The sequence below is a fragment of the Macrobrachium nipponense genome, chromosome 21 (genome assembly GCF_015104395.2).
Source record: "Macrobrachium nipponense isolate FS-2020 chromosome 21, ASM1510439v2, whole genome shotgun sequence".
NCBI lineage: Eukaryota > Metazoa > Arthropoda > Malacostraca > Decapoda > Palaemonidae > Macrobrachium > Macrobrachium nipponense.
Genome location: NC_087212.1, coordinates 46,262,509 through 46,282,692, shown reverse-complemented (window position 1 = coordinate 46,282,692; position 20,184 = coordinate 46,262,509). Strand labels below are relative to the sequence as shown.

The 20,184-nt window shown below is 36.4% G+C and overlaps 2 protein-coding genes across 4 annotated transcripts in view; one reads left to right on the top strand and one right to left on the bottom strand.

The window, feature by feature from the left end:
- Nucleotides 1-7,397, top strand: part of LOC135198011 (UDP-sugar transporter UST74c-like) — a 229,551-nt gene extending 222,154 nt beyond the window's left edge. For all 3 annotated transcript variants that reach the window (XM_064225354.1, XM_064225355.1, XM_064225353.1), the window contains one exon: nucleotides 3,883-7,397. In XM_064225354.1, the coding sequence (XP_064081424.1) occupies nucleotides 3,883-3,979 (97 nt within the window). In that variant the 3' untranslated portion in view covers nucleotides 3,980-7,397. The remainder of the gene's footprint in view (nucleotides 1-3,882) is intronic.
- Nucleotides 7,398-12,263: 4,866 nt separating this feature from the next.
- The window catches only part of LOC135198008 (anaphase-promoting complex subunit 10-like), a 43,825-nt gene continuing 35,904 nt past the window's right edge, over nucleotides 12,264-20,184 (bottom strand). The window contains exon 3 of the mRNA XM_064225342.1: nucleotides 12,264-12,858. Coding sequence (XP_064081412.1) covers nucleotides 12,573-12,858 — 286 coding nt within the window. The 3' untranslated portion in view covers nucleotides 12,264-12,572. The remainder of the gene's footprint in view (nucleotides 12,859-20,184) is intronic.

The window sequence follows — 20,184 nt, the reverse complement described above, 5'->3', positions numbered from 1 at the left end:
AACAATAGAGTAGACTTGTAATTTGGTGGTCAGGGTACCCGTACCCTGACCACCCTTCCTAGAAGATATCTCTAAAGAAGGGGTTTGAGCCCATGAGAGAATAGATAAGCAAATGTCTAAGAGCTCAGCCTACTGGGTTTAAACACAATGAGATATGACCGGATTCATTGCCTTTGTGGAAGGTAAAGAGAACTGCTTGTTCATGCAACAAACAACCACAGGGGTTTGTCACCACTCCTACCTCCCCTTGCTAGAGAGAGGAGTACATGCTACTGAGAAGCAGATTTATCTGTTATATAGGTACAAAACAAATAACTACAACCAGTATGACTTCCATACTCACCTGTATCAGACCAGTTCTAGCATATGACGTGTCTATTCTTCGACCCGCCCGTAGAAAAATAGAAAAAAAAAAGAGAGAGAGAGAAAGGAGATCAGCCAGCTCACTTATTCTCTCTAACACAGAATCATCTTAAGGTAAGACACAAACTGTCTCACCAGGGGCACTGGATGAGCTACACAACTTTTTGGGCAACCACCACTGAACCCAAGGAAAAAATGTCCAAAGATCTGTGGGCAAAATGTCCTGTACAGTGGGCCCCCATATTCGCGGACTCACGCATTCTTGGATTTCTCTCTGGACCATATCTACCCTTTATTCACAGGAAATTTGCCTATACGCAGTATTTTTTATGAGAAATATCCTCAAATTCCTTGTTTTTTTTATTGATTTCATCATAAAATGCACTTTTTATGATAAAACTCAAAAAACCCAGGTATAAAATTTTTTAGTAGGTTTGTCTTGAGTTTTAACTAACAAAACAGGCTGTCTTCAGCATTTTAATGTGGTTTGCCAAAGCCAAAAACCAGCATTCAAAATTCTATGAACAGACAAGTTCTTCCTAAATGCTAGTGAGGAACTTATACCTCTGATGTCATGTGCTCTAGCCTGCACAGACTCAGTGACAGAACTAGCAGGTGAGGAGGATGCCTGACCAATCACCTTATGTAGCCAGAATGAAATTGTGTTCTTGGACACTTCCCTTCTGGACCAACTCGTGCAAACAAAGAGTCTACAACATCTAGGCCTTAGGTGACGAGTCATTTTTAGATAGCAATGCAGAGCTGTGATGAGACAAAGCAATGACTCCTGCGAATCACTGTCCACAAACTCATTCAGTGAGGGAATAAAAAAAGATGCAAATCTGTCATCATGCACCGAGAGATTTTGAGTCTTAACCACAAATTCCAGGACATATTCGAAGGCCCCAGACCCCCAATTCCTGGTGTGTTTCATGTCTAACTCAGGCCATGAAACTCTCCAACTTTTTTCGAGGAAGCCCAGGCCAACTGGAAAACCGTTTTCAGAGTCAGATTCTTTTCTTGACAATCGATGGAAAGGCTTGACTGGAGCTCAGGTGAGACCGCTCAGGACCAGAGCAAGATTCCATGTCGGAAGTTTGAGTTCTCTTGGTGAACAGGATTGTTTGAAACTTTTGAATGACGACGAGATTTCCCAAAATGAAAGAGATGGCCATGCCCCTCAGGCACAAAACCAACCCCAAGGAAGCCTTGTAGCCTCTGACACCTGAGAAAGACCTTTCTTATCCCTGAGGAAGATCAGGAAATCTGTTATCCACTGAACAGAAGTTCCAAGTGGAGAGAAACTCTGTCGACAACACCAATCACAGTAGACAGCCCACTTGCCTTGGTAAACTGCTGACAATCTCCTAAGACTCCTAAGACAGCTGGAAATCTGGCCCTCAGCTTGGCAAGAAAAGCCTCTCTCTCACAGGAGATACTTGATAGTTTCCAGCCTTAAAGAGATAGGGACTCTACCAACTGGTAAAACCTTTCCACATGAGGCTGGCAGTGGTGGCGCCATGGGGGAATTTCTCTCGGAACGTGTGACAGAAGGGCAGAAGGTGCGGGAACCACTGCCCGAGGCCATAGAGGCACCACAAAGGTCATCCTGAGATTTCAGGACCTGACGGATCAGGCAGAACAGAGGGAAGGCATACACCTTGAGGTTGTCCCAAGGATGCTGGATGGTGTCCTCTGCCAGAGCAAGAGGATCTGTGACCACCAAAAAGTAGACCTCCAGCTTCCTGTTGAAGCAAGTGGCGAAGAGATCTAACATGGGTTTTCCCCAAAGGTGAAACAGCCTGTTTGCTACATCCTGATGCAGAGACCACTCCGTACCTAGGACTTGACTCCGACGACTTAGCTTGTTGGCCACTACGTTTCCTTTGCCTGGAATGTACCTGGCTAGGAGCTCCACCGAGTTGTTGATTGCCCATGGTGCACCTCAACTGTCGACGAGTGGAGTTGGCGAGACACCAGCCCTCTTCAATCCTATGGACTGTTAGAATTATAATATTGCTTCTACCAATTCTTGTTAACTCCTGTGCCTACTTGATTCCCTTCTTACTAATATATCCTGAGTTTGTCTGTAGCACTTCATTGTATTTTATAACCTTTGCCAAAGTTGCCAGTGTCTTCTTTTTGCTGTTTTATGGGTATATTCTGAGAACATAGAATAAACCCCATGTTTTAATACAGTATTTATTATCCATCCTACTTCTGAGATATCTTTTAACATTTATCCTTGGTTCATCTTCCCTACATTCCACCAGAATGTGTTTTTTGTCCAACTTAGCATTGATTTAACCCTTAATGGATGGATTGATCCTTGAGAATAGTAATAACAGGTTTGGGGTGGTGGATGGATTGATCTTGTAGCTCAACAGTATTACACACCATCGATTTGGAAAGAATCGGGCTAAAATCACAAGTGTGGGCATCTCAGGACTTCAGTAGTGCTTGTGACTTGAAGGGAGAATGTTCTGTCTCTCTCTCACATGATGTCTTTTTGTAAATTTGCTCATAAATATACCAAGGGGTTGTTGTTGTTTTTTGTTCTTGTCTTTTACAATAGCATGTTGGTTGTAAATGTAATTGTACAAAGAAAAGTGCAAAGAAATATTAGAAAAAACATGTAAAAGTAAAAGAAAACGTTTCTGAATTGTCATTCTCGGTAAATTTATGTAAATATTTTTCAACAAATTCGCTAAGAATTTGTTACTGCTTTTATTTCTTATCTGTTTTGATATTGTGTGAACAGTAGTTATAATTTTACAAAAAATAAATTAATTTATTAGAAAAAACATATACAAGTTGGTAAAATTTACGATTTTCTTGTGAAAGAGGCCCCACAAGGGGGTGTAAATAGTAATTTCCAGCTTCTCATGGAAGATAGGGAACATTTTTTAGAATTTTTTTCTTTCACCATGTACATTTGCATATCTTATTCTTTCCATTGATGTGGTTTGTTCGTAAATTGGCCTACCTTAAAGTTTACCCAACCTGAGGAGCTGCATGTCAATATATTTACCCATCCCATAAGGGTTAAGGAAATCTTTCAAACTGCTCCAAGTGTAGAAATGTGATTCAGTGTTCTGGATAATTTATTGAATAAAACAATAACCTGTGCTACCTTACCTGTTGGCCACAAATTAATTATCTTTAGTATTAAGATACAGTATTTTACATGTTAAAATGATTACCCACCAAGATCATTTCAAGTTTCCAGTTGTGAAGCAATGGGTTGCATTTGTAAGCAATATTAAGATACTACGTATATGCTAAATAATTGTGCTCCAGTTTTAGTTTAGAGAGAGCTAAATTTAGTAATCTGTACTCGTGAAGGGCTTCAGATTATTCCCTTACATCAACAGAAATATCTTTAAAATATGTTTAATGTTGAGGAGAATTTGAATCTATAGAATGGGAAATATTGAGCACTTAATCATTTCAAGAATCTTTGGAATTTGATTTGTAATGAACAAATAAATGATGCATGATAATTTTTTCTCTTTTTAGTGTATGTGGCAGCATAGTTTATTCATGGATCACCTTCCGGAGAAAGGAACCACCAAGACCTGAATTGCTGAAACCAGCTCAGACATCAAATGTTTAGAAAGATACAGAGAACAATAATTTTAGTGCACTAGTGTGAGTGTTATGTGGTGATATTCACTGTTTGGCAAATACCTTTTGTGCAATAGTGTGTGTGTGTGTGTGTGTGAATGCAGTTAGCTTGATTTTAAGGTGAATCTCTCATGTAGATAGCTATCTACTTCTTGAATATTTGTTACTTAGTGTTGCATACTGTGATTACTTATTTATTTCTTTCACTAAGTACTTTATATAATGTTTCACACCATCACATTGCTGACGTGAAACATTGTCAAGGTTAGTAATTATGTTTTAGATTGTTCATTGGAAGGCAGATTTATGATTGTCATTATGAATTGTAATTAGTTTGTTTCATATCTCAGCTGTTTATTTTCCTTATACACCACCTATTTTAGTTCCAAAGAGCTGTTCCCATTTCCTTTGAGAGGTTAATTATTCATGATGTTAAAAGTGTAGTGATCCAGTGGCCAACGTGTAAGGTAGTGAACTATTTACTGTGATTAAATTTTAAATTGTTGGCTCAAAATGTTATATTGGTGCTTAATTTTTAAAAATTAGGGGTTATGGTAAACCATTTGATTATTACACTCATTAGGGCATTGATTGTTGGTGATATTAGGTTACAGTAACATCTGAAACATGGAAAAAAATAGTAGGGAACATAATTATATATAAAACTTGGAGAAATACCCAAATTATTCATGATGAAGTATAATTCTTGAATTTATTCATCATCAATAAGTGGTGATGAATATGTAGTAAGCACTCATAAGTTTTGCCCAATTTTAACCCAGTTAGAAGATAAGTAAAAATCCTGTACGTATCCCAAGATTTATCACAGGGAATTTAGGATACACCATCATTAGTAAATGTCAGAAGTTAGGTGCAAAGCCCTTTTTTTTTATAGAAAATCTTGCTAATAGAGTATTATTCCAGGTAATTTATGCAAGTTGTAGTAACATTCCAAAATACAGGTGTCAGTGAAAATGAACTGGTTGTTTGCAAGATGAAAAATACATGGTAGCTAATATGGTCACTTTTGATACCTACTTCAAATTTCAAGTTGCAAAACATTTTAGCAGTACTGTCATTAGTTCATGATGAATCAAGTACTTTTGGTGCCTTCAAATTTATTTTTGTAAAAAATTGTGGCAAGTATGAGATCCATTCAGTGATAAGTAAGTTGATAGGTAATGGTAATGCAGCACACAAGATTAGGGATAACAGTCAGAAGTTATGTAGAAGGTAACTTTAATGGGTGTATTTTTAAAAAAGGTAATGAATTTTAAACATTAATCATTTATATACATTTCTGTACCATGTTATATGTGATATTCCTAGAGAAAAAGAACAAATATTTATTATTACACCCTTTATGGTTGAAAGATAAAACTAATGTGGATTCTAAAGTTATTGCTGGGTACCAGGTTAAATACAATTATGAAGAAAAAGATAGGGAACAGATTTTTGTCTTTTCCCACTATTACTAGGAAATCTGCTGTTTCTTTATTTTTTGATGTCCCTACTTTGAATGTAATAAGTTTGATGTTAAATAGTATTTTCCATCGGGGTTGTAATGTTTTTTATTAGGACTGAAAATTTTTTGAAATTCATGTAGCATCCTTTACATATGTAAATAAACAGTGATGGTAATGATTACTGTAGAACAAAACAAGTTATATAGTACAGAACTGTTATTGTTTTCATTTTAACTGAACAGCATACTTAATTATTGTTCATTTTTATTGTATTGAGCTACTTTACCTTGATTCTCAAATTATACTTAATATTTTTTAATCTCATTTTGGCTTATTTAAAATGTACTTTTTATTTTTTAATCATTGTTTATATTGAAGCACATTGAAGGTAGAAAAATCATAACATTCATGCTACAGATTACATGCTGTAATGTATCAAGACAATTTTACATGTATTCTGTAAATACTTTACACTCGCTCCCCATTTTGTGGTCTTTTCTTGACATAAATTTTCAACCAAATTTTACCTACCTTCCAAGAGGAAAGCAATTGTTATGAATTAAACATTGGGTAAAAAATGTTGCTTCACTGGCCTGTAATATTTCAAGTAAAGAATTAGTGGCTTTTTGTGCTGCTCTTAACTACATGTACTGTCCTACTAGTACATTGTTAAAAATGCAGTGCTTAAATTGGTAGTTACTGTGCTTTGTAACATGATTTTACAAATTTTTTTATTGTTAGTTTAAATTTCTTTTTATACTGCATTTGCCTTCAAATGCATTTACATTTCATGTACTACCCAGATAGTTTTTAACTATATTATTTAAAGAATTTAAAACATTATATGAAAATGAGGTATAAAATTTGTAATACACAATGGTCAAGTTAATACTTCAGATACAACTGTCAGCCTCATACAGGCCTGAAGACTATTAGTAATGTAGAGGTAGCCAGTTCTTTATTTTGTATTTTTGACCCATAATGCTCAAGTTGTTAGGTATCATATAACTTGTCAGCTTCAGAAGAATATTATTTTTATACTAGTGTGAATGTGTGAAATATTTTGTTTTATTTATTCTATGTATGCAGATCTTTTACATATGAGGTTTGTGATAAGTTTAGATATGTACAGTTGCTTGCCATATCTTTATTTTTGTAAGGTTTCAGTATAGTTTATTGATGTTTTTAAAAATATTTGTATGAACAAATATGTTCACAAGGGCATTCAGTAATATATTTGTGACTTGGATGTACAGTAGTTTCTGTAATAGCCCAGAGAAACCTGCATACTTCAGGTTACAATAGATGTAAACAAAGGGTTAAACTATTTTTATGATTTGCTGTCAGTTTGTTAAATTTCAAGTCACCACCATGTCAATGGCTTTCTTTGCCAGGTCAGACCACTTACTAAGTTTAACTGTCGTATTGTGCTTTTTATTACTCTGAAAGATGTTTTTATTCAATTGTGAAGGGAAGTACAGTAAATAATTTTACTAAGGTAAACTAAGATAACAGAAATTATAAAATGACAAATAGGAATAAAAATTTATACTATAAGATAGGGACTCAATCTCAAATGGGACAAGTTTTTATACTATTATAAATTATAAGCATTTTTTAGTTTTCCAAGTTGGTTTACACGAGCCATTGATTTATAAGGCGTTTTATTCCTCCCTCACAGGGACTCTTGCACTCTCACACTGCCTAGTAATCAAGAGTAATTTTGCTAGCAGGAAATAAGAACTGCTCCTTTTTGTATGCCAATTATAAAGTCATTAAATTATTTAAGTGGTCTACTCAGCAAAACTGACAAAGAAAGGCATTTACATAGCAATGATTTGTATCTAAGGCAACAGGTTTTGATAACGTTTCTGTAACTGTCATAATAATGGCTTGATATTTGTTTGCAAATCTGCATATGTAATAAAATGTTTGAAATACTTCTCTTTTTCAGAAAACTTTTTATTTGTATATTAACAAATTCATATGTTCTGAACAAGGGAAAATCCCATCATAAAAAAAGAATTTGTTTTTAACATAATTGTATTTTTTTCTAACATAAATCTGAGGTCTTTACATAGGGAGATTTACTTTCAGCACTAGCTGGAGCTTGCCGTTTTCCTAAAAACAAGATGGTTATTGGTAGTTGGCTACCAATGGTAGGGTAGGAATCCCCGCCATCCAGTTGGTACATATTCACTCTACCTTTTGGGCCCAGGTAGCAGAAAGAGGCAGGCCATTTATGTAAGGACCTCAGGTTTGTATGCTAGGAAAAATACAAATTACTTTAAAAATTTGTCATTTGTTCCTACACATATACAAACCCTTGGTCTTACATAGGGGAGGCTTACTTCTTGGTGGGAAAATCCTGATTAAATCTAAACTGACTGGTGGTTCACCTTACCAGGGGCTCTTTCATAGTCATGTAAGAGCAAAGAAAGTTGAACATGTTTTGTTCAACTGCCAGACTTCTGGGCCTTTCAAGTAAATGGAATGTAACATCATTAATTCAAAGAGAGGCTTGGATGATGAACTCTATTGTTGGGGGACAAAAGCTGAAGATACCCAACGGGCCTATTCATTGTCAGTCCGTCTCTCCCCCCCCCCCCCCCCCTGCTAGAGGGGGTAGGAGTTCCACCTATTAATTCAAAAATGGCTAGATTATAGACAGGATACTTGGTCATCTAGAACACCTGCATGCATGGTTATCCAGCATGTGACAGCTAGCTAATCGTCCCTTAGAAGGGCATAAAAGGAAAGGTAAGAGGCCAGTCCTATACACCCCCTCTTTTGCAGCCATGCATCTTAGGTGAGATATAACTGTCATCAAGAGCACAGACAGGGAGGTACATCTGGGGAAGACATGGCTGTGGCCCACAGCAAAAGACAAAGTAGAAGGCTCAGCTTCTGTAAATCCAACATCAAAAGCTGGGAAAATTATATAGCTCTTAAAACTATGACACTTAACAACAACACACACCCTGACCAAAATAGACAAGCTGAAAAAAGCTTTGTGTGATACAGCAAACAAAGACAAAAAGAGCAAGGGAGGCTTAGAAACTTCATCAAGGACTTCTCATCCTTTAAAACAAGAACAAGAGGAGGGAGCATAGAAATGCCTGACACCCCTCCTCACCAAAACACCACTGTAACAAGAGAACCCTCCTCTGTCTCTCCCTGTCAAGCTCTCATATGAAGGTGTCCTATGAATTGTCGTGCTCCAGCCATGCAGAATCTATTCTACAACATGTCAATGCATGGATTTCAGGGCATAACTTTTTATGATCAAATAGATGATTCAAGTTTCTCCTGCCTTCACTTCTAAGAAAGAATTAGTATTATTCAGTATCTGTTATTCCTTTGTTGAGTGATATGTCAACCTAGATGTTATTCATCTGAGACAAAGTTGACTTTATATAAAGTCAGAATGGAATGACCTAAACTTATGTGTCCAGAGGCTGCTACATTGGAGTCAACAGCATCTTCTATATTTTAGACAGCTTCTTAACTAGATTTATGGTCAGCCATTGTTACACATCCATGAACATGACTCTTCATAGCCAGGGGCAGATACGTAACTATACGGCCATAGATCATAAGCACGTTTGTGCAGTGACCTGGTCATGCAGATAATGTTTGATGAATGTTGGCTTGCCGACTTCTGATGGGCGTGCCGCGTCTTCTATGTTTAGGATCAAAATGGACCTTCGACCTATCTCACAGCTTGTTTGTGCAATGTCCGGGAGTGGACCATTGACCTACACTACGGCCATGCAGCACATCTGCAATGCCTTTTGGCCACAGCAAACAACTGACATGCATTCCATTGGTAAGTCCGATGAACGTTCCATGTCATCAGCGTACAAGATTGATCTCCAACTGTTGCGTCCTTCACTCCAAGGCATTAGATTCATTCAATGAAGACCATATGACCTTCATTGTGGGAATTGTCAGTCTTTGTGTAAATCAAAGACTTCAATCCTTCCCAGGTAGGAATAATTCTTTTGTTTCATTGCTGTGGTGGTATTTTATGTTGTGATGAAGTCTTTTTCATTTGTAGTTTTGGTTTGTATTTGCTTCTCTTTTAGTTTTGTTATATGGGGGTATCCTTCATCTACACTGCGTTGAGTGTGAATCTCTTGTAGGATCTTGTAATTTTATACTTCTCTGTTCTTCTGGACGTCTCGCTGATTTCTCATTTAATTCCTTTTAATTTGATTTCACTTATCTCAGGAGGCTGATTTTATAATCGGTGAGTTCGGTTTCCTCTAGGATCCTGGGCAAGTTAAACACCACGTTTTAGTTCCTAATTATTATTGTAACACACACAACTTCACTTTCCTATCACACACAAATGACACAGGGTAAACAGAGTATAAACCGACACAAGTTATGCATCCAGAAGTGAGTTCTTAACTGGTCTTTTCTTTCATTCCAACTGAACTCTGGACCCAGTTCTGATTTCTGGCTCTACCTTTTTTTCTACTGGAGACCACCCTAATTCTTCATAATTGGATAATCTTCAATGCCTACTACTTCCGGCGACGACATCTAACGAATCAGGGCATATGCTGTGAGCAGTCGTTACCACCCACTTGTTATTCTTCTAACAGCTTGCATCATTGATTTTTGTTATGTCTCTCTGCGTTTTACGAATCTCATTTTTCAAACATCCTGGTTTGCGTTTCTCTTCTACTACACTTTTTTCCTTCATCTACCAAAACTACCAAACTCTACTAGCATATTTTCCTAGCTAATATATTTCTTACATAAGTAATCTGCTCAACATCATTGTTTATTTACAATTTGGATTGTTCCTACAAAAATATTGACCTAACCTCTACTTTGACACAAGTAGTTATAGTTTAGCCAGTAGGTTGGATCCTTTACAGTGAAGTGCTTTGGAACCATTCCATCCTACTGCTGCTTACATATCAGGGTCCAATTCTGATCATACAAGCATTTTCTTGGTGCGAGTAAATTATTTTTAACTCCATATCTACAATTCAGACCTACTCAACTGGTTAGGTACTGGAGTTTGTACCGAAAGGACTTCAAGACAAAGGAAGGATGGGGAACTACTTCCCTTACTACCTTAGCCTAGCAAGTGGTTGAATTCTAGTCTGACCTAGCTTAGCTAGTTCAAACCTACCTTACCATCTTAGCCTAGCTTAAGTAATAGAGTTCTTAGCATAGTCTACATAGTTTAGTTTTAATCTAGCCTAGCCTAGCTTAGCTTAGCTTAGCTAGTTTGAAACTGTCTCTACCATTCAAGTCTTTAGCCTAAGTGGTTGAGTTATTAGCCTAGCTAGTAGTTGAGTTTTTAGCCTAGACTAGCCTAGCCTAGCTAATTTGAACATGACAAATTTTTAATCAGTTTTTATTTTTCATAGCTAACAAACCTTCGGTCTTAACAATAGGATAAACATTCTCGTGCCAGCTGGAAATCTTTTAATAAAATCAAAGATTGTATAGCAAGAAATCTATGAGATCTGGCAACTCATGCATATACGAGGTAGAAGCTGGTCAACAACCAAGCAAACACCTCATGACACATTAGTCTTTCTTTGATTTGATTTTATAGATTTTAGGCATAATGCCAAGCACTGGGGCAACTAGGCCATTCAGCGCTGAAATGGAAATTGACAGTGAAAAGGTTTGAAAGATGTATGTAACAGGAAGAAAGCCCCGCAGTTTCACTACAAGTGTGGAAAGTAAGGTTGAAGAAAGATATGAAAGGAGGTATAGTAAAAGGAATGAAAGTAGTTGCAGCTAGGGCCTGAAGGGATGCTACAAAGAACCTTGAGTAATGCCTACATAGCACCACAGGTGCATTGATGGCACTAACCCCCCCATGGGTGACCGCCTTGGAAAGCGGTTGGATTGTAGGCCTAGCCTGGATAGTTCAAACCTATCTTTACAATAATAACTTAGCCTAAGTGTTGGGAGTTCTGAGCCTGGCCTAACTGATTTGATCATATCTTTGTCAGACCTGCTCTATGATTTTTCCAAAGCTTCATGAATTCTGCAAGAAGTTTTTCCATTCTTCAAAAGTCTGGGATTGTGTTAAGTTAGGTTGGGTACAATTCCTAGCTTATCTACCTTTATATATCCAAGTAATCAGACCAGTTTTGTATCATGAACAAATTATAATTAAGAATTAAGTTTCACAGTAGGCAGCAGAAGATATGTCTCTCAGATGTGGCCAACTGGATGGCAGGGATTCCTCCCTACCATCAGTAGATAACTACAGATATCTACCTTGTTTTTAGTTAAATGGCTGGCTTCAGCTTACACTGAAAGTAAATCCTCTATGTAAAACCATGGGTTTGTATACATGTATGAACAATTAAGTCTTACACCATGTAAATCAGGCAGTACAACCAGTTGTTACAATTAAGGAGTTACCCTAAGTTCAGCAGACATCTGCCTCACTCTGCTTTCATACCTCCAAAGCATCTACCTGGAGGAGGTTATCCTCTGAATGGTAAAAGGTAGATGTGTATTTAACTGATGCAACACCAAGTCAGTGCTTATAATTCTGGCCTGAATGAAAGCATCAAACTTGAAAGTTGTACCATACAAGGGAAAGGCACGTAAAACATGCTCTACAATGCACTGTTGCAGGCAAGACTTGATGGACATGAATGTTCAACCAGACCACTTTATCATTTCTATAAGCTCAGTTCTTGCAAGAGATGAAAACTGGAGTTAAGGATTTTTACGTCCCTACATATCTTTCAACCTAACAGTGTTGTAAATACTGCAACAAGTAAAGATCTGATATGTGATAATGAAACTGTATGCAATTATTGCCTTAATATATTTTTACTTCCGACAGAATACATGTCACATTCAAATTAATTATTTATAAGTCAGATATAACATATCTAGTAGCATTAAAATTATAAAGGCAATCAATCAAAACCTATATTGCAAAAATATAAATAATTACTTAACTAAATGCAAAAAATTATAACCAATTACTTAACTGAACTCAACTGTCTTCAAAAATACAAAAATAAAGCAATGCTTTATGACCACAAACTATAATATAATTAGTATACAAAAACCGTATAAAAAGTATACAAAAACCGTGCATAAACTATCTTGCTACTACCTGATACAGCTATAGCTTTTAAATGTGGGGGAAGTAAAAGCTCCTAGGCAGTCAACCGCTACAGCTTTGTCCTCAACAGGCGAGTGGATTTTAATTTGACGCATGTGTGTGTCTCTTCCATTCTGATGATTGGACAGCACTGCAATTTGTACCATGTATGTTCGAATTGGTCGATCATGAATGTCCTTCAATGGAATTAAAAGCCATCCAGTTGGTTCATGAAGATCCACTACTTCTATTTCTTGGAGATCATTGAAATGTGTGCCACATCTGATTGATATTCTGAAGAAAATATATGCACCTTGTACACTGATAATGAACAGTACATGTAAAATACCATTAACAGGTTAATATGTACATTTTAAGAAATTTATAGTCTGGTGAAGCATAGTATTATATGATAAAAAATACTGCCTTATACATGAAAACACAGGGAATCTCCCACTGGCAGCCAAAATTAATAATTTCATTGAAAGACATGAATAAATTGAATGTGAGTTTCAATGTATGAAATGCACATCTAGTTCGAGTTAACAGCCACTACAAAACTGCCCCGAGTGGAATAATTCCATTGTACCATTAACAAGGACATAGATCTCTGAAAACACTTTCACTGTGTCAATAACCTAGATGCTGTAACACCAGTTTTGGTAGACAATCATGGTTCTAGGTGTTAGCTTGAATAATGGCAATTAGTAGTTCTAAACAGTGAATAGGCCACAATATGGCAGGCAACTAATGAACTTTGATTTCAAGTTGAAAAAGGTATTCCCAACTCTTTGACAAAGGAAGTGTGACAATAACCAGCATGAAGGAAGGTGACAAGCAGTCAAAGAGACTTGAGTTTGACCACTGTTGCTATGCTCTGACTGCTCTATCAGACACGGCAACTTATCGTTACTTGACTACAACAGCAGAGAAGGAACAGCAAAGGAAAACAGATAACTCGTACTTCTCCAACTCACTGACAACATTTAACTGGAATACGATACATCTCCTCCTCAGGCATAAAGCTGACTGACAGGTGAGCCACTATTAGTGAAGGCTGGATACTACGCAATACCAGAGTCAACTCCTGATGAGAGGCCAAGACTTTAGCAACTGACTGCCACAGGTCAGAAAAGCTGGCATTATAAGTTTATACTCCTGTACATGGTTTTCACAGGTAGGATGCTGGCTAACATACCAGCAAATTTTACCAAACTTCCCAGCCCAGTTAGCATAAACTGGGACCAAATCCCAGTATTTCAAATGGGAGGCCAAGGCATTTCCAATTGACCTACACAGATCATAAAGAAGTTGGAACCCAATTACTCTTGTACCTGAGGTTTTTCCAATAGGCTGCTGCCTACCATACCAGAGAATTATACCAAAATTCCTTAACCAGTAGTGAGTCTACTGGTAGCATTTCATTTGAATGACCCCTCTAGCCCAAATTTGATGGAACTAATGAACACATGAGTACGTTTCATGGTGATAAGTTTCTGAAACATCAAGACCAAACACATCTATCAAATGAGATCAAGTGACAAAACAGTAATGAATACAAGAGAAAGTGCCAACAGTGGATAAATCAAAACTATTAGCCAGAAAAGGAAATCACACCTTGCATGCCATGGCATAGGGTGTGTCCTACAGAGCACTAGAAATGCCCTTGTTACCACACAGACTACAAACAAGACCAACCCACCAACCAATAGACATTCATCATAACAGTGACACACTTTACACTAGCCGGCTAGCGCCTGGTGGTGGGCAACCGTAGGCCAGCATTATTTGAACCGTGATATCATCATTATATTTCATCATAGAAGAAATGAAAGAGCATATTTGGAATCCTTGTAAAAAGTTCAATCCGAATTATGTTTAATTTTTGTCTACAACTAATATTAAAGAAGTTAACCCTCTTACGCCGAAGCCCTAAAAATCAAAACCTCTCCTGTATGCCGGCGCCGGTTTGGAGTGAGCGCGGAACCGGAAAAAATAATTTTTTCAAAAAATCACAGCGCGCTTAGTTTTGAAGATTAAGAGTTCATTTTTAGCTCATTTTTTTTTTCATTGCCTGAAGTTTAGTATGCAATCATCAGAAATGAAAAATAATATCATTATCATATGTAAATAATGCGATATATGGTAACGAAAAAAAAAATTCATAGATAATTGTATTCAAATCACGCTGTGCAAAAAACGGTCAAAGCTAACGAGTTACATTTTTTTCGTTGTATTGTACACTAAATTGCAATCCTTTTGATATATAATACATAGTAAAACAATAAAAGCAACACCGGAAAAATATTATCACAAAATGATGTACGAATTCGTAACGCACGGACGTAAAAAAATGTTATTTTCAAAAATTCACCGTAATTCGAAATAATGTTCTAGAGACTTCCAATTTATTTCAAAATTAAGACAAATGATTGAATATTACGATACTGTAAGAGTTTTAGATTAGAATTGCAGATTTCGACCATTTCGGACGAGTTAAATTTGACCGAATGTCGAAATTTTAATATATATTTTTTTTTATATGCACATATTTCAAAGATGGGAAAAGCTACAACCTTCAATTATTTTTTATTGTATTCTTCATGAAATTGCGCACATTTTGATATATGAAACTCTATAAAAAGGCTAATATGAAAAGGAGCAAATATTAGGAAAATGCGATGTACGTATTTCGGAGACTTGCGGCCGCGAATCGGCGCGCGGAGTGAAGGTAATATATACAAAAATTCACCATAAATCACAATATTGTTTTAGAGACTTCAAATTTGTTTCAAAATGAAGAAAAATGACGGAATATTACTAGGCCGTAAGAGTTTTAGCTTACAATTGCGTTTTTCAACTATTTCGGTAGAGTCAAATTTGACCGAACGTGGTTTTTTTTCTATTTATCGTGATTTATATGCAAATATTTCGAAAAAAGAGAAAAGCTACAACCTTCAATCATTTTTAGTTGTATTCTACATGAAATTGCGCACATTTTCATATATAAAACATTATGTAACAGCTAATTTTAAATGGTGCAAACATTTCGACAATCGCACAAAAAAATTCTGATTTTTTCGGAAGAGTTACCGCGCGAACGTAATGTTTTTTTTTCATAAATTCACCATAAATCGAAATATTGTGCTAGAGACTTCCAAGTCGTTGCAAAATGAAGGTAAATGATTGAATATTACTAGAATATAAGAGTTTTAGCTTACAATTGCGTTTTTCGACCATTTCGGTAGAGTCAAAGTTGACCGAAAGTTGAAATTTTTGCACTTAACGTTATTTATATGAAAATATTTCAAAACTGATAAAAGCTACAACCATGGGTTGTTTTTTGTTGTATTGTGCATGAAATTGCGCACATTTCCATATATAAAACTTTATGTAACGGCAAATTTGAAAGGGTGCAAGACATGAGGACAATCGCGAAAAAATTTATCGGAAGAGTTTATCGCACGAACGTAAGGAAAAAGTTTTTTCATAAATTCACCATAAATCGAAATATTGTGCTAGAGACGTGCAATTTGTTGCAAAATGAAGGCAAATGATTGAATATTACTATAATATAAGAATTTTAGCTTACAATTGCGTTTCTCGACCATTTCTGTAGAGTCAAAGTTGACCGAAGGTGAAATTTTTGCACTTATTGTTATTTATATGAAAATATTTCAAAATTGATAAAAGCTACAATCATGAGTATTTTTTTGTTGTATTTTACATGAAATTACGCACATTTTCATATATAATACTTCATGTAAAGGATAATTTAAAATGGTGCAAAAATTATGTCAAAGTGACGAAATAATTTCCGAGATGTGTCACTGATACTTTTTAGTGCGATAAGAAAGAAATTCGCGCTTGCGCGCCTGCGTAGCGATTGTAAACAAAACAACGCCTTGATCCGTGAACTCCCAGCATCCCCCAAGGCGCGTGATACAAAAGTTTTCGGCTGGTAGGCCTATAAGTATTTTTCCGCGAATTTTTAAAAAAACTTTTTTGAGCCGACGTATGATACGTCCAATCGGCATACGGGAGACATTTTGACTCGACGTTTAATACGTCCAATCGGCGTAAGAGGGTTAACATGGCCGGATTTTGGGATCAAAATGTAACCCGTAAAAAAAACCCAACCCCTTCCACAATCATTGTTATTTTCCATTGTAGAAGAAAAGTAAGCATATATTTGGAATCCTTGTAAAAATTTCTATCAAAATAATGATGCTTTTTTTTATTTAGGAATAATAGTAAAAAAACTTAGCACAGCTGAATGTCCGGATCATAACCCCTAACATCAACATTATTTTTCATTTTAGAAGAAAAGTCAGAGCAAATTTGGAATCCCCGTTTAAAGTTCTATCAAAATGGTGCTTTCTTTTTTCTCTATAAATATTAATAAAGAAGTTAGCATGGCTGGATCACAGGCGGATATCTGGATAAAAACCCCTAATATTGTAGTTAATTTTCATCGTAGAAGGAAAGTACGAGGATATTTGGAATCCTCTGGAAAGTTCCTATCAGAATACAGTGTTCCCCCTGTATTCACGGAGTATGCGTACCAGACCTCTACACAAATAGCTAGAATCTGCAGAGTTGAAACTCCTATAAAAATGCTTAAAACTCCTATTTTGTTACTTAAAACTCAAGAAAACCCCACTAAAAATGTTTATACCTGGGTTTGTAAATAGTTTTAACACAAAAAGTGCATTTTATGATGAAACTGATAAAAAACAGGATTTTGTGGATATTTCTCGGAAAAATACAGCGAATTTTCTGCAAATAATGGGGGTTGTGTTCAAGAGAGAAATCCGCAAATACAGGGGGTTCACTGTGATGCATTCTTATTTCTCTACCACTAATAATAAAGAAGTTAGCCAAGCCAGATATCCAAATAAAAAACCCTTAATATTAGTATTTTTTCATCTGAGAAGAAAAGTAAAAGCATGTTTGGAACCCTTGTGAAAAGTTCTATCAGAATAATGTTATATTTTTTCTATACGAATAATAAAGAAGTTAGCATGGCCAGATATGCAGGACGAAACCCCAAATATCATCGTTATTTTACATATTGTAGAAAAAGTTCTATCAGAATAATGCTTTCTTTTTTCTCTATGAATAATAACAACATTAACATGGCTGGATATCCGGAAAAAAACTCCTAATAACAATAGTTTTTTCCATTGTAGAAGAAAAGTAAGGCCACATTTAGAATCTTCATGAAAAGGTCTACCAGAATAGCATCTATTCTGTTCTCTATGAAAATCATAAAGAAGTCAGCATGGCCGGATATCCAGATCAAAACGGCACCCTGATAAAAACCATCCTGTATAAAATTTACATATATGGTCCAACTTTGGTTCAATTTGGTCCAGTAGTTTCACCATCTATAGCAAACATATACAATAGTCCGACTATCAGCTATATATATAAGATTTAGATTAGATTAGCTCTTAAGTCTGTGCTGTAATAATATAAATTTTCATAAAATTTATTATTTGGATATTTACCTACTGTTAAAGTTAGCTTATGCTTCTATCTCCGTACCAATAGGCAAGTCTGCATTCAAACAAAAGAAGATCACTTGGCTGACCCAGAAGACTGTCTAGTTCACCTGTTCTCCACCAGGTTTGTTTGAATGTTTAAGCTCAAGTCAGAATTCTCCTTGACAGCCCATTACATAAGTGTGGGGAAGCTGGGTGGGGTCTACTGTTAAAGTTAGTTGACACATTGAGATAAAGGATGGGTAGTGCAGCTAGACAAATTCCACTCGGCCAAGTGAGCTAAGAGCTTCATGTATGAAAACTAAAATATTCTTAGCTGATCTGAAATCTTTCCTGAATAATACTGCCACCAGAAGGTGAATTCCATTCAGGATGCAAGGCTCTCGTGTGTGTAGAGTCAAGAGCAGCCTTGCAGAGAAAACCACTTAATTTTCAGCCAGAATGAATAGAAGTGGCATGGTGGGACCATTTGAGTTTGTTTTTGTTTGTTTGTATGGTGTTTTTACGTTGCATGGAACCAATGGTTACTAAGCAACAAGACCAATGGCTTTACATGACTTCCGAACCACATCAAGAGTGAACTTCTTGAACTTCTATCACCTGAAATACACATCTCTAACACTTCAATGGAATCCCCAAGAATTGAACTTGCGGCCATCGAGGTGGCAGGTCAAGACCATACCGATTGAGCCACTGAGGCACTGTGCCTGGGCCCGAAAGCCCCAAAAAGATAGTCAGGTACAAATAAATACCTATGATAAAACAAATGTACCTTCGTAATCCCCAGAAAGCCAATGCGGGATTAAAAATAGAGCCTAAAAGTTTCCTCTTTCTTTTGGTTCAGGAAAAGATTTTACCCACTATTACTACACGGCTAAGGGATTTACAATTTTTGAATGTAATTTCTACATCTTTGAAATAATGAGCAGCAAAAACTGAATTGCACTTCCATTATGACACATTAACTACATCTTCAAGAGACAAAAAACACTAAGACGTAGCAACTCCTCTTACAATGTATATTTACCTTCAATAAAGGTAGAGATCTGGATTTAGTTTTTCATGCCCTTGTCTTATTAAATGCTTAACAAATTTACATTGCAATCTTAGATGAAGGAGTGTTAGTTATCTAACACTACAAAATACAACTGACTCTGCCTATCATTGGCTTTAATCTATCTAAATAAATCTCAATAGCTCTAACATGACAAAAAAAAGCACTACTTCATTCCCCATCAGAGGTTAAATTTGGAATTTGTACTGATTTAAGTAGAAGTTTGGCCTTGATTTCATTCATAGCCCTGAACAAAGGCACAAATGACAAAACAGCATCTCCTTTACAAAAGCCTACCTTATTGGAGAATGCTTGTAACACATTAACTCTTTGCTGTTGCCAGTACTACCAAAAAGTGCTACATGGTCAGAAACTTCAAAGAAGCAGATTCTAAAAGTTCAAACGGATCTGCAGATAAAAATGTTAAAACTACATCAAAGTTCCACGAAAGAGGTTGATATTGAACTCTGGGGACTTCAATCTCAAACAATCTCCACCTCCTTAAGGTCTGAATCATTAGAAATATCCAATTGCAAATGATGCAGAACTGAGGAAAGCATGGATCTATATCCTCGAATAGCAGCTAATGATGTTGTTTACAGTTACAGGTGCTGGAAATTCCTCTAGAATGGCACCAGGAGGAGTGCACAAACCACTGCCTCTTAATGCAGGCCAAGGTTATTGTTCATCTTGATTTAAGGATAGATTTCTGAGATAGTTAGGAAAACCCCCTTGCTCGGAGGAGACAGTCAAGAGTCTCCAAGAGGTTAAGTAGCATGCATAGGCTTGGTGGAACCGCATGGAATTCGGTTGTCTGAGTAGATATATCCTTCCTTAACAGAAGAATAAGAGGGAGATAAACCAAAAATGCTAGAAGGTCTGGAATCAACACTGGGAGGTCCACAATCCTCCTCTCTGAGCTACCACAGAGCTATTAAGTCACACTGATGTGGTTCGATTCCCAAAATTTTTGCTTGGCACTTTTTACTGCAAACAGAGGAAAAGCGTACATATCTAGGTTGGACCACTCTTGAAAAACACATCTACTGCCCTAGCCTG